This window comes from Bufo gargarizans, chromosome 7, assembly GCF_014858855.1.
Source record: "Bufo gargarizans isolate SCDJY-AF-19 chromosome 7, ASM1485885v1, whole genome shotgun sequence".
Taxonomy (NCBI): domain Eukaryota; kingdom Metazoa; phylum Chordata; class Amphibia; order Anura; family Bufonidae; genus Bufo; species Bufo gargarizans.
This window is the reverse complement of record NC_058086.1, coordinates 199,259,248-199,272,622: the sequence shown is the minus strand read 5'-3', so window position 1 is coordinate 199,272,622 and position 13,375 is coordinate 199,259,248. Positions and strand designations below refer to the sequence as shown.

The window sequence follows — 13,375 nt, the reverse complement described above, 5'->3', positions numbered from 1 at the left end:
CAAGGGCAGCAGAGGGTTAGTGCTCCGGGTACAGCGCTACAGCCCAGAGGTCTGAGCCCTACTGATCATAAAGTGATGGCATATCCTAGGATGGGAACCTTGGGATCTGTAAGTGCCAGTGCTTTGTACTTCTCTGGATAGTGATATGCCATGACTTTATAAAACTGAAATACACTTTGACATAATATTAAGGTTGTAAAAAAATAAATAAAATAGTACTAGTAACTCTTGCTTAAGATAATTGCTTGGATTATTACAATAAAAGATTTAGTATATGAGGTTGGGCACAGGCTGCTTTGTCTATGTTTTCCCTAGTTTTGACTATAAGTAACTATAAGCCCCATGCATTCCACAATATGAAACATGAAGAAATCCAAAGTGTTAAAGATCCCCCTTTTCTGCTAGATTTCTACAAGACTGATTGCCTTCAGAGCATGCACAGGCAAGTGTTTTGTTTTTTTTGCTTTACTTTTCCTTTAAAGGGGTTGTCCAGTTTCAGGAAGCAACCCGAAAACACATGGGATCCTTCTGCAAAAAAACCCCACTAAAACCTGTGCATTACTAACCTGACAGATCCTGCACCGCCACTCCAGTAGTCCCCCCGCTAATCTCTGTTTACTCAGTGATCTCTCGCTGATAACTCCTGACCGCTGCAGCCAATCATTGGCCTCTTTGGTAGGCTGCTGAGGCCAGTGATGTGACTGCAGCAGTCACATGTTGTCAACGCAACATCACCACTGCAGTCAGGCAAACATAGTAGATCCGGAAGGACCTGAGTGGTGGTGTGGGATCTGTCAGATAAGTAACTCTCAGTGCTTTTTGGCAGAAGGATCCCATGTGTTGTCCAGTTTCTTCCTAAATGGGTTCTCCGGGAATAATTTAAAATGGCCTCCAGTAACCTGCCCCTGAATATAAGCAGGACTGGCTGCCTCCGCTTGCAGTGTTGTCTAAGGAAGAAGGGGTGAGGGGGCAGAGCCTAATTGCACATTACGCTCTGGCATTTGCCACCCCATCATCCCCCTAAGCAGTCCTGCTCACGTTCTAGGATAGGTTGATGGAGGCCATTTTAAGTCATTCCTGGAGAACCCCTTTAATTCTCATAGTTTATTACCTGTATTCTGATGGCTTAGGACTCTTGCTTGATAGGAGGTCTGTAATAACATCCAAATGATAGTCTTTTTATCTTTGCACTCTAGGGCTCCTTCTCTCACTTCTCTTAAGCATGACATTGGCAGACGTCCTTGAGAAATGAGGTACACTCGAACAAAAGTAGACTTTAGGATGTTGTCCTGTAGTTAGGGCATAGGATTAAAGCAACAGAAAAAAGAAATAACGTTTCCATTGGACATGAACTTCACATAAAAAAGTCTGAGCAGCTACTTTAGGTGTTAGGATTTTACCTTGGAAATACAGCAAATCCTTTCAACTTCACTATCTGCCAATTCTGAGATGCATTTAGCGACTTCAATGTACATCCCCATGTTAGTCTTCTGCATCAGGTGTATATATGTAAAAAAAAATGAAGAAAGGTTCTTTTGGGTTACAGGGAGATGCTGATCATCTTGATCTTTCCTCTCTTTGCTATGGCTATGTGTTCGTTGCTTACACTTGAATATGGAATATTTTGCTGTATCTTCATTGTCCTTTCCTACATGTTTTAGCTTCATGTAAGCGATTGTTGTGATCACTTACAATGTACTTGATTGATCTTATAGGTGTCCTTTTCAACAAAAATTTATAAAAATTCACAGCAAGTTAAAATAATTGGTAATGCTTAAAGTGCATGGGTTTTTGCAATCAATTGCCTGGCACGTATGAAAGGGGTTGTCCCACGAAAAATATTCTACAGTTTTAAAACCAGCACCTGGATCTGAGTACTTTTGTAATTTCATGTAATTAAACATTATAGTCACTGAGTTTTTCAATGAAAGCCATCTGTATAGCGCCACCTGCTGTTTGTTCTTTTCTTATTTCTATGTGGATGCACATGCTCCGTTCCATCCTTCAACTTCCTCTTGAGCTGTGATAGAGAGAGATCTACAGCAGGAAGGACACTTCCCCTAACCTGCAAAGCTTTATATAAATCTAACAGAGCAATTGAAGCAATGAATGTGGAGATCTCTGGATCCACGAGGTACAGGGCTCAGGGCTCCAGATGGCGACCAAAAAGGTTGCCATTGCGCCTTAAAATTTGCAGACGGCGACAAGACTTTTAAGTCTTGTCGCCATTTGCGACTGGACCGCCGCACTGCTGTGCAGCCTACTATCAGTTAAAGAACATGGCATGCGGAGAAGGAGGGAGTCGCTCCATCCCCACTGTTAGGCAGCCGCCACTGCCACCAATGGGGATATAGCAGGGAGGAGGAGGGGAGGAGCTGTGGCCACTGCGCCACCAATGAATGTAAAACATATAATTACAAGTATAGGCAGCAGTCACAGACCCGGCCTCAATAACAGGGCACGCGATCTGCGGCAATTAACCTCATCAGGTGCCACATCTGAGGGGTTAATTGCCGCGGATCGCATGTCCTGTTATTGAGGCCGGGTGCTGGGTCTGTGATACCGCTGCCGACACTTGTATAAATGAGTTAAAGAGGACCTTTCATGGGTCCCAAAAATATGAACTTCGTAGCAGGCTACATAGAGCGGAGTCCAGGGATCTAAGTGCACTTACTATTATTCCTGGGCGCCGCTCCATTCGCCTGCTGTGGCCCCTGGTATTTTCAACATTCAGAGCAAGGAGGAGGACACCGCTCTATGTAGCCTGCTACCAAGTTTATATTTTTTGGACCCATGAAAGGTCCTCTTTAATTACATTCATTGGTGGCGCAGTACGCCCCCCCTCCTCATTGTTATATGGTGGCAACAGGGTCCCCTCCCCTCCATTGGTGGCAGTGGCAGATTACACTGCTGGGGCTCAGATAGTTACCATGGCAGCCAGGACGCTACTGAAGCCCTGGCTGCCATAGTCAGCTCCCTGCTGCTGTGTGTACTATGCACAGGGCAGCAGGGAGTGTGTGAAGTCCTAGTCACCCTAATAGAGCTCTATCTGGGTGAATAGGACACGGGATGAAAAGATCCCAGGTTCTAGCCCCTAAGGGGGGGGGGGGGGGAATGGTTATTAAATAAAAAGTTTAAAAAAAAACCCACCAAAATACTAAAAAGTTGCCATTTTTATTTACCTTGTCCCCCAAAAGATGTCACTGGATGTGAGAGGTATGTGGTGCTGTATTCTCCTATATGTAGTGCAGGCTCACTACTGTGACCTGCGTCTCATCTTCTCCGTCAAGTCCTTTTTTTAATTATATGCATTTTAAATTTGGCGACTAAAAAATTTAATTTGCCTCCCAATTTTTTTAGTTTAGGATCCAATGGCTCCTGGTTATTTTTTGTAGTCTGAAGCACTGGGGCTGGTTCTAGCTTTGTTAGAAAAAGATTATTATGTACTATGATGTCTAATTTTATTTTTTTACAGTAATCATAGGATCCCCCCCCAACTTGCACGCATACTCAACAGGCTGCACAGAGCCCAGGAGCTTCCCTTGATGGGAAAAGCACAAGCATCCGGAGTGATCATGACATACAAGTAATAACTGATTCAACAAGAAGCACAGATGTAGCTTAGATAAAGAATATGCTGTATTCAGTACATTTGTGGTACAGGAACTGTTACTACTGTTACTAGTATTAGAGTTGTATATGCTGCTGAGTATTGCACTATGGGTATAGTTTACCTGAATCTCATCTGGTAATAGCTGGTATAGCCTTTCTATGGTTGTACACAGAAAACTCCAGCAATGTTGTGGGGGGTTAGGAAGCTTCATAGCTTGGGCCAGACCCAGCAAAATATTGTTCGACGTCGTCACATCCATTGTCTTAATTTGGGCCTCAAACTGAGCAATCATGAACACATTAGCAAACGTCTGCAGCTTATCCTCAGAGACGTGCTTCATCCAGAGTGACAGAGAAGCAACCAGGTATGAGCGGGTTGTGACCTGCAATGCAAACAATTTCCTAAATGCTGCAGTTGTGAAAGGGTGGGGGGCGACAATAGAACTCATTGAATGCTTAGAAAAAAAACATGTATATTTAAAACCAGGCCAGATTCCACATGGAAATATAAAGCGCTCGTATATACGTGGGTAAGACTAGTATCACTGGCCTCCATTTAAGTGAACAGAGATTAGCCGCGCCCAGGCCAGTGATACTAGTCATGACGTTACTGGGCCTGCGGTAAACAACGAGAAGGCCGTGGCGCTACTGCCAGCGCCGCTGCCTTCTCAAACAGCTGTACGGCGGGGGTCCCGGGTGTCGCACCCATGCCGATCAGATGCTGATGATCTATCCAGAGATAGATCATCAGTTTAAAAAAACTGCAGAAGCCCTTTAAGTCAAACATAATGTAAAAGCAGTCTGAGAACACCGAATATAGACTGCAAATTTTACTAATGCTATTTTCACTATATAAAATTCATTTTACTCATTTATATAGCGACTATAGCATTAGTAAAACCTACAATCTATATATCCACTGTTTGGTTTTATCTTTTGTATTTTCAGCTACAGAGACACGCACTCGCGCATTCATTTCACTTTACAGGATTTGATGAGTGTTTTGTTCTTCTCCATGACTGCAGTTAACCTAAAAATTTCCCCTCCGTGCCACAATGTCAAAGGGGTTTATGGTAAGCTCCTCTAGCTGCTTACTCGTGACAATATGTTACCAATGATTTGGTCATTACCACCTGCTTATTTATCTGTCTAATGCTGATGTTTTTATGGGAAAACTGATGACCACATTTAAACTGGTTTCTCTAGTACCTCCTCCTCAACATAGACTTCTGTTAAAAAACAAAAAAAATAAAACTGTAACCTGATCCCTCAGTAAAGCTGATAATCATCTATCTCCTCTTTGCCTCAATTAACTAAGAGTTAGGCCTTATTCACACTCCTGTTGTACTTCCATGATCGCACGTCCATGTTTCATCCATTACATTTTCATTGATCTATCAGTGTTTGATCCGTGGTTCTTGGATTTTCAGTGGTTCAGTCCATGTGTCATCTGTGTTTCATGGACACTGCTGGGCGGAAAATTCATTTGCAGAACATCTTCTACCAATGATCCATGAAAACCAGAGACAAAACATTGATGGCATCGTTGTGTCTGTAGTTTTGTGCATGAGGGATCCGTAATCATGGAAAAAATAAGACATTTTTCTGTGATATAACCATGGACCCACAGTCTGTTGTAAAGTACTGCTGTGTTAATACATAAATTAAAATCAATGGACACGTGATTGGCCCATGGAGACCACAGACAGCACACATATGTGAATCACTGACATGTGAGAAAGACCTTCGTGATCAGTGCAGTGCAGGGAGTCGAAGAAAAGGCTGATAACTGGAGAAAGAAGCATTTTTCTATAATAAGATATATTACAAAGTTTATTATCATTACTTGTACTACTGATTTATGCAAAGTTTGTTGAAACACCAGTGAAGTCTTTGTACTTTATTTTCAAATTGAATAGTAATTTATTTAAAAGTACCGGTCATTTTATGATCAATAACTATGCCTTTACAATTACACTGTTACTTACATTAAGGCTGTAAACTAAGGGTGGTACCACCCAAATGCCAAGCAGCACAGCTGCATTCGAAGAGGTCTGGGCCTGAGTTACTGCTATCTGGACACAGAGTTTTTGGATTTCATCACCTATGTAAAAGAAAGCCAGTACATCAAAGTAAAAAAAATCTACTATATGCCCCAGGATAGGTCATTAATATAGGAAACTGACCAACCCTTTTAATAAATTTGGCACAATGTTCACCATTTTCCCGGCCTTCCCTTTACTCCCCATACATTTAATTATTATTATATAACTAATAAGTATCATTCACATTTCTGATACCCTATGCTTCAAACAAAATGACAAGGCTCAAATCCTAGGAGGTGAAGACAAATATACAACAGAGCTAATAAATATCTCATTGAAATGACTTGCCAAAGTTCAGTCGCATTAAAGGAGCAAGTATGGATGCCCAGTTAACAGGTGGGTACTGATGAACATCAGCGGCTGCCGCAATGGGCGACACACACACCTTGACCAAGGCTGGAGGGATTGCTTCAGGGCCTGTAAGCAAAGAAAGAAATGCTGTGTGATTGTGTGCCATAACATGTCCAAACTTACAGCTATGAAATGCGGGAGTCTCCTAATTCTCTACTCTAATTCTCTTCTCTACTATACAGAGAATTGATGTAGACAACATAGTACTACTCCAAATATTGCACAGATGTATTTTATCCACAGGATTCAAAGCTAGGCTTCACATTAGCATTAATGATGGCAACCATGCTTTCCAGTATTTCTGATAGCAAAACTAGCGCAGTCTGTAGTGCTATTTTTAACCATCAAAAAACATAATCCAGACAGATTCTACTAAAACCAACGAGATCTATCATCTTGAAAAGAGATCTGTCCTAGCCATTATGTCTCTGCTGGGAACCAAAGACATGATGCTGATGAACCTAATGATATCCTATTTCCACAAAAAGGGATCAGACCATAGTATTTTCAAAGTGTACCCCAAAGGCATGTCTGACATCCAAATACACTGTACAGTACATATCAGATTCCTAAATCCCATACCAACTGGTAGCTTGGGGGGCCCACCTGTTACTAAGCACTAATTCAGGAACACGTTGATGCTGCTATCTTAACAGAGTTCAAGTACCGTCAAGAACTGTATTAGTAAACTGTGGTCAGGCAGAGGAAGCTAACATGATGCTAACTTCCTTCATTGCAAAATTAAATTATTTTAATGCTTAAAGAGTAAATACAGGCAAAAAAAGATCTTCAGATACATCAGGCATTGCTGGAGCCCGTAAGCCACAGTTTCCAGAATGGAAGAGCTACAGCATGCTATAGAACTGCTACTGGTGATATTAGAAACATCATACTAAGCAGATCGCCACTGATTTCGCTCCCCTGTGTAAAATGTTATGTCAGAGATTTTCAATGATATGAATATCAGTGGTGGATAAGAATACGAGTGGTGATGAAAGGGTTTGGTTGGGGGGGGGGTCATGTCGCTCTGCAGAATCATGAAGTCATATCTGTACTCATGCCCATCATCTGCGACTGACGCGCCCTTGCTGTGTAATGTCAGCACTACAGTATCTGCTCTGAAATCCTGGACATGCACAGTGAGATGATGGAGCTGTAGTATGTACACCTCAGCTCACCGTAATCACACGGGTTTCTAACCATCAGCATATAGCATGCACTGTTATCAATGTTCTTTTGCTGCAAAAAGGCCAACATGACAATTTAAATAAGGGCATGGTCTCAACCAACACCAGAAACGCTGATGACAGGTTTCAATAAGTTATACATGGCTTTGTGGTGTAATGTTGCACCGTGAGTACCAATTACCATGTAAGGTACAGTTCCCCAGGGTCACCAATATGCACAGGTCTACTGTGTCCATAGAGAAATCTGTCCCTGTATACAGTTAACGGGAATCTGTCAACCCGATTTAGGACTGTTATCTATGTATTACAGCAGATAACAGTCCAAGATCAGAGTGATCGATTCCCTTTAATGGATACCTAGGAGCTACTCTTTTGTGCATGTTAATGCCCAATGCCAATAGACTGTGAGTGACATACCTGCATCTCCACGGGAAACTGGATACACACTCACTGACCAAAAAACAACGCACCAAGAAGGAGTTGTTGGAATGGGATGAAACTTGATATGTGTGAATGTAATGATGACATGTGTGAGTGATTACAATATTAGAGTGAAAGGATACGTTTATTGAGCAAAACTATACAATCAAATTACAATTGTACAGTTTATCCCATAAATGCTAAAATGGTGATAAGTTTGGCAGGCCAAAAAATTGGTGCAATGTGGTAGAGACATTCCTGGAAAACCCTTGCTGTGTGTGGGCGAGCATATTTTGCTGAAAAATCCCAGTTGGAAGGCCTGACATGAGAGGCAACACATGTGACGGCAAGATGTCCTGCACATATCTCTGAGCTGTTAGTGTCGCTACTAGAGGTGACCGACTGTTGTATGCAATGGCTCCCCAGATCATCACACCAGCAGTTGGGACAAAGTGTTGCTCCACAGCAAAGGCAGCATTGAAGCTCTCATCAAGAGGTCTCCATACATGAACCGTTGTGGGATCCCAAACAGAACCTGGATTAGTTGCTAAAGATGATACGGTTCAAGTTCATAGTAGTCCAGGTTTCCCGTTCAAGACTCTACTGCAAACAAAGGCAATGGTGGCTGACTGTCAATGGCAGTCCACGTAAAGTTACAGTGTGGGGTTGGAGGCTGCAGACCCACTTCTATGATGAGGCGAGAACGGCAGCCGTCCCGACTCTCGGGGAGCGACAGGGGGCATTATAATACGGCGGGAAGTATAATACAGGAGGCATTACAGGGGTGCATTATAAAACAGGCTGGAGCACTACAGGGGGATCATAATAATACAGGCCAGCGCACTACAGGGGGGCAATTATACAAATGAGCACTACAGGGGGCTCATTAGACAAATTGGCACTACAAGGAGCATTATAATACAGTGTAGACTACAGGGTATCATTATAACTACAGGCGTACTGCATTGGGGCTTTATAACTACTAGGGCTACTACAGGGGGCATCATAAATACTGAGGCTACCATGAGGGTTTTATTACTACTAGGGGCTCTAAAGGGGTGCCTTATAGAGGGGCCTTGTTACTGCTGGGGGGGACTATAAGAGGGGCCTTAATGCCCTATGAGAACATTATTAATATTGGGGTATTACAGGGACATTATTATTGGGGACAATATGGAGGGCATTACTACAAATGGGGTTGCTATTGGGGGTACTGTGGGGGGGCCCTATTACTATTGAATGCAGTCTGCGAGCTATTAGGGACTAGACTATCTGTATGGCACTATTATTTCTGTATTATAGTGTTTGTGGGCATTGGGGAGAACAGAGGACACAGTATTGGGGGTAGCAGCAGGATGACAATGTAGGGGAACACCAGGAAGAAGAGGATGATGGAAAAGTGAGGCATCTAAGGGTACTTTCACACTTGCGGCAGGACGGATCCGACAGGCTGTTCACCCTGTCGGATCCGTCCTGCCGCTATTTCGCCGTGCCGCCGCTCCGTCCCGATTGACTATAATGGGGACGGGGGCGGAGCTCCGGCGCAGCACAGCGAAAGCCGCCGGACTAAAAAGTCGGACATGCAGGACTTTTTAGTCCTGCGGCTTTCGCCGTGCTGCGCCGGAGCTCCTCCCCTATTATAGTCAATGGGGACGGAGCGGCGGTCCAGCGAAATAGCGGCAGGACGGATCAGACATGGTGAACAGCCTGTCGGATCCGTCCTGCCGCAAGTGTGAAAGTACCCTTAGATGTCTGTTTGTCATACTCTGCAGAGACTAAGAAGCTATCATGGCAGTCTGATGTCCGAATGGAGAAGATGAGGAAAGGGAACATCTACATCAGAGGAGACTTCACTAGATGCAAGAGGTATGTGGTGCTGTTTTCTCCTGTATGTTTAGTAGTATTTAATGTCCATCTTTAAGGCCTCATTCACATGACCAAATTTTCAGTCCACATCCGATCAGCATTTTTTGCTGCTAGAATGTGGACGTATTCATTTTTAAATCCATATGCTGCCCACATCCGTACAGCCAGGCTGCAAATTATAGAACGTGTCATTTTCCTGTCTGTTTTGCGGACAAGAATAAGCATGTCTAGATTGGACTTACGATTTGTGGACTGCAAAATGGGTATGATCATGTGCAGGAGGCCTAACGGCTGAGGCATATAGTGCATAAAAGTCACTAATCCTCTGCTGACTCAATAACTACAGAGTGCCAAAACTCCTCTGACATTAACATCAGCACAACAACTGTGCGCTGGGAGCTTAATGGCATGGGGTTACATCACCAAGTCTTACACCACCAAGCACAATGCCAAGCGTCAGATGGAGTGGCGTAAAGCATGCCACCACTGGACTCTGGAGCAATGTAAATGTGTTCTGTGGAGTGATAAATAACACTTCTTTATCTGGCAGTCTGTTGGAGTCGGAGTTTGGCAAATGCCAGGAAAAAGTCAAGTTTGATGGAGAAGGGATAATGCTATAGAGTTCTTTTTCAGAGGTTGACCTAGGCACTTTAGTTCCAGTGAAGAGAAATCTTACGGACAGTTGTAACAACTGTATGTTTCTTTGTGGGAACAATTACCTAAGTGCACAAAGCAAGGTCCATAAGGCCCCATTCACACGTCCGTAACGTGTTTTGCAGATCCACGGACCGCACATCACAAGGCACTAATAGAATATTGCCTATTCTTGTCTGCAATTGCGGATAAGAATAGGACATGTTCTATTTTTTTCGGGAATGGAATTGCAGACCCGGAAGTGCGGGTCCGCAATTCCGTATCCGGGCAGCACATCGTGCTGCCCCATAGAAATGAATGGGTCTGCAATTCCGTTCTGCAAAATGTGGAACAAAATTGCGCACGTGTGAATAGGGGCCTTAAGGCATATTTTGGTGTGAAAGAACTTGTCTGGCCTGCACAGAGTCTTGAGCTCAACCCCATCGAAAACCTTTGGGGTGAAGTAGAACGGAGAATGCGAGCCAGGCTTTCTCGTCCAGCATCAGTGTCTGACCTCACAAATGCTCTTCTGGCTGAATGGGATAAAATTTCCCACAGACACGATCCAAAATCCTGTAGAAAGCCTTCCCAGAAGAGTGAAACATGTTTTAGTTGCACAGGGAAGGAGGGGGATGCAACTCCATATTAAACTATAGATTTAGCTATCATAACAGCTCCTGTAGGTGTCCCAATACTTTTGTCTATATAGCGCTCATAAATACAAAGTAGTCCCTAACAACTCAACTAAAGGAAAAGAAGGTTGAGTATCTGCTAGACTTTTCTATGGGGCCGACGGAAGTAGCAGAGCCAGCACTCGGCTATTTTCGGCAGCCCCATAGAAATTAATGGAGGGCGGCTGCGCACTACTTTCCCCACTCCGTTCTCCATGTAGCGATATGCCCCCATTGTCTTGTGATGGCAAAACCCCTTTAACTAAGAAAATGTACTAAAACGGCACCACAACTGGCACCATAAATGGTGTGCACAAGCACTGTATAGGATATTCTAGAGATGTACTGAGCAGTACAGATGTTAATAAAGTACGTGGGGGGAGTTCTAATACTTACTATTTGCTGACTGTGTCTCTCTAATCTCCCTCCCCTCTATAGACTTCTATGGGATGAGGTAGTATCATCCTTCAGTGAGCAGGCAGCCTGCCCTGTTCTTTCAAGATGGATTTATCACAGAATTCAGAGATAATGTTAGTTTAGGAAGGATAGGGAAAAAATAATTGATAACTGAAGAAAAAGGCATTTTCTCTGCTAAGAAATATTACAATGTTTCTTATTTTCACCTGCACTATTTATGCAATGTTGTGTGAAACAAAAATGACCATTTGCAGTATATGTTTTATACCAACATCTTGTACAAAAAACTGCATAGTTTGGAAAAATATAGTATGCCTAACATGTTAAATCGGCTATCCCCATCACTTATTTGAAGGACTTGCATAGCTTTCTGTGGGTGGGCAGCAGCTCATCAAGCACCTGCATCTCACAGGATGCACTGAAATCGGCTACTGTTAATGCCTCCTTCCCTGCATACAAAATAATCCCTCACATATAGACCCAGAGATGCATATGGTATTGTAATACCCTCTCCAAATGTCCTTTTCTATTGTCTAGAGCAGGAATATTCAAACTGCGGCCCTCCAGCTGTTGCAAAACTACAACTCCCAGCATTCCCGAACAGCCTACAGGTATCAGCCTACAGCAGGGCATTGTGGGAGTTGTAGTTTTACAACAGCTGGAGGGCCGTAGTTTGAGGATGCCTGGTCTAGAGAGAGAAAGAACTACATACCTATGAATTTAAAAGTAGGGAGAAATGAATTAAAGTTGTCTGGGCCACGTCACTATAAGATCAAGACTAAAGCATTGGGAAGAGGGTAAGGGATCAGGGGGGATACTAAGCATATTACTCCACCACTGACTGCAGGAGATTGTGGACCCCAAAAACAAGACAATAATAGAATGTACATAAGAAAACAAAAACAAAAAAAAAAAGGAAACGCTTCATTTAAAAATGCTGTATTCATTGCATAGTAATACTTTTTGTAGGACACCCTTTAAGCAATATGGAACATTATTTGCAGATTTAGGCATCATATGATACTTTTAATGACTCTTCCCCAATACGTTTGAAATTAAAGAGGAGAGCATCGATTCATTCAGAGCAGTGAGGGTCTGGCCCTGATAATCCTGCACCTATGCTGCTGCTCAGAGTAGTGGCACATGCACAGTTGCTGCTCCGGTAGCAGCAGCAGAGCCTCTACACTAGTGCCACTACTAGGAGCAGCGGCACAGGGTTGTCAGTGCTGGGTGACGTGTCCAGCCCTGTCAATCAAGAAGCAGAGGGACAGTTCACTGCTCAAGAACTCTGTTTGATGAACTAATTGATTCGCCCATCTCTATTTGAAATCCATATTTACATACAGTAAAAGCGTTGGCAGTCTGAACAGACCCCATGATTTAAATATTTGTCACTCAAATGATTTTACGGATGACGTCTCTCTTTCTGTTAAACCATGATATCTTGGTAAGTCCAGTAACATATGCAGTTTGACACTGCAGAGCACACAAGAAGTTTATTCTCAAAATATGAGTCTGTCAGATTTAATATGGCACATGGAAAGGAATCGATAATGGCAGAAAGTGTGGATAGATATAAATATAGGTAACAAGCATATGTCAGCAGGATCAACTCTATTAAACCAGACCTAATGTCTGGGAGGGCTGATCCTGCTGATTAAAAGCAAACTTTTGTTATGCTGATCTGTCGTGACATTATAAAAAATAAGTACTTTTATTGTTTATGCAAATGAGGGTTTCTATGCACCAAAAGGCATAGAAACCCTAGCCCCCTCCCCTATTAATCTCTGCCCATTCTCCCCACTGAACAGATGACTATGGCACATGTGCTGATGACTGAATGTACAACACAGGCTAGGGCTCGCCCCCCTTTCGGTACACTGAAGCCCTCTGCCAAAATGCTGCTATAGATCATCATGAAAAATTTCCAACAGGCTTAGCCCAAGCAGGCACTATGCCTGGTTAAATAGGGTTCATCCTGTTGACCGATGGTAACACAATGTAAAAGGATTACTGATATCATCAGTATATTGATCCAGGTCCGTTAGATTGACAGTCAAGGAGAAATAACTGGATTATACCTTCCTCTGAACTCAATGTAAGGCTACAAGCA

At 43.1% G+C, this 13,375-nt stretch overlaps 1 protein-coding gene across 1 annotated transcript in view; it reads right to left on the bottom strand.

Annotated features, from left to right (window-relative positions):
- FOCAD (focadhesin) overlaps positions 1-13,375 on the bottom strand; it is a 226,511-nt gene that overhangs the window by 6,159 nt on the left and 206,977 nt on the right. Inside the window, 5 exon segments of the mRNA XM_044300978.1 lie at positions 1,112-1,289; positions 1,401-1,490; positions 3,735-3,995; positions 5,601-5,716; positions 6,006-6,134. Coding sequence (XP_044156913.1) covers positions 1,112-1,289; positions 1,401-1,490; positions 3,735-3,995; positions 5,601-5,716; positions 6,006-6,134 — 774 coding nt within the window.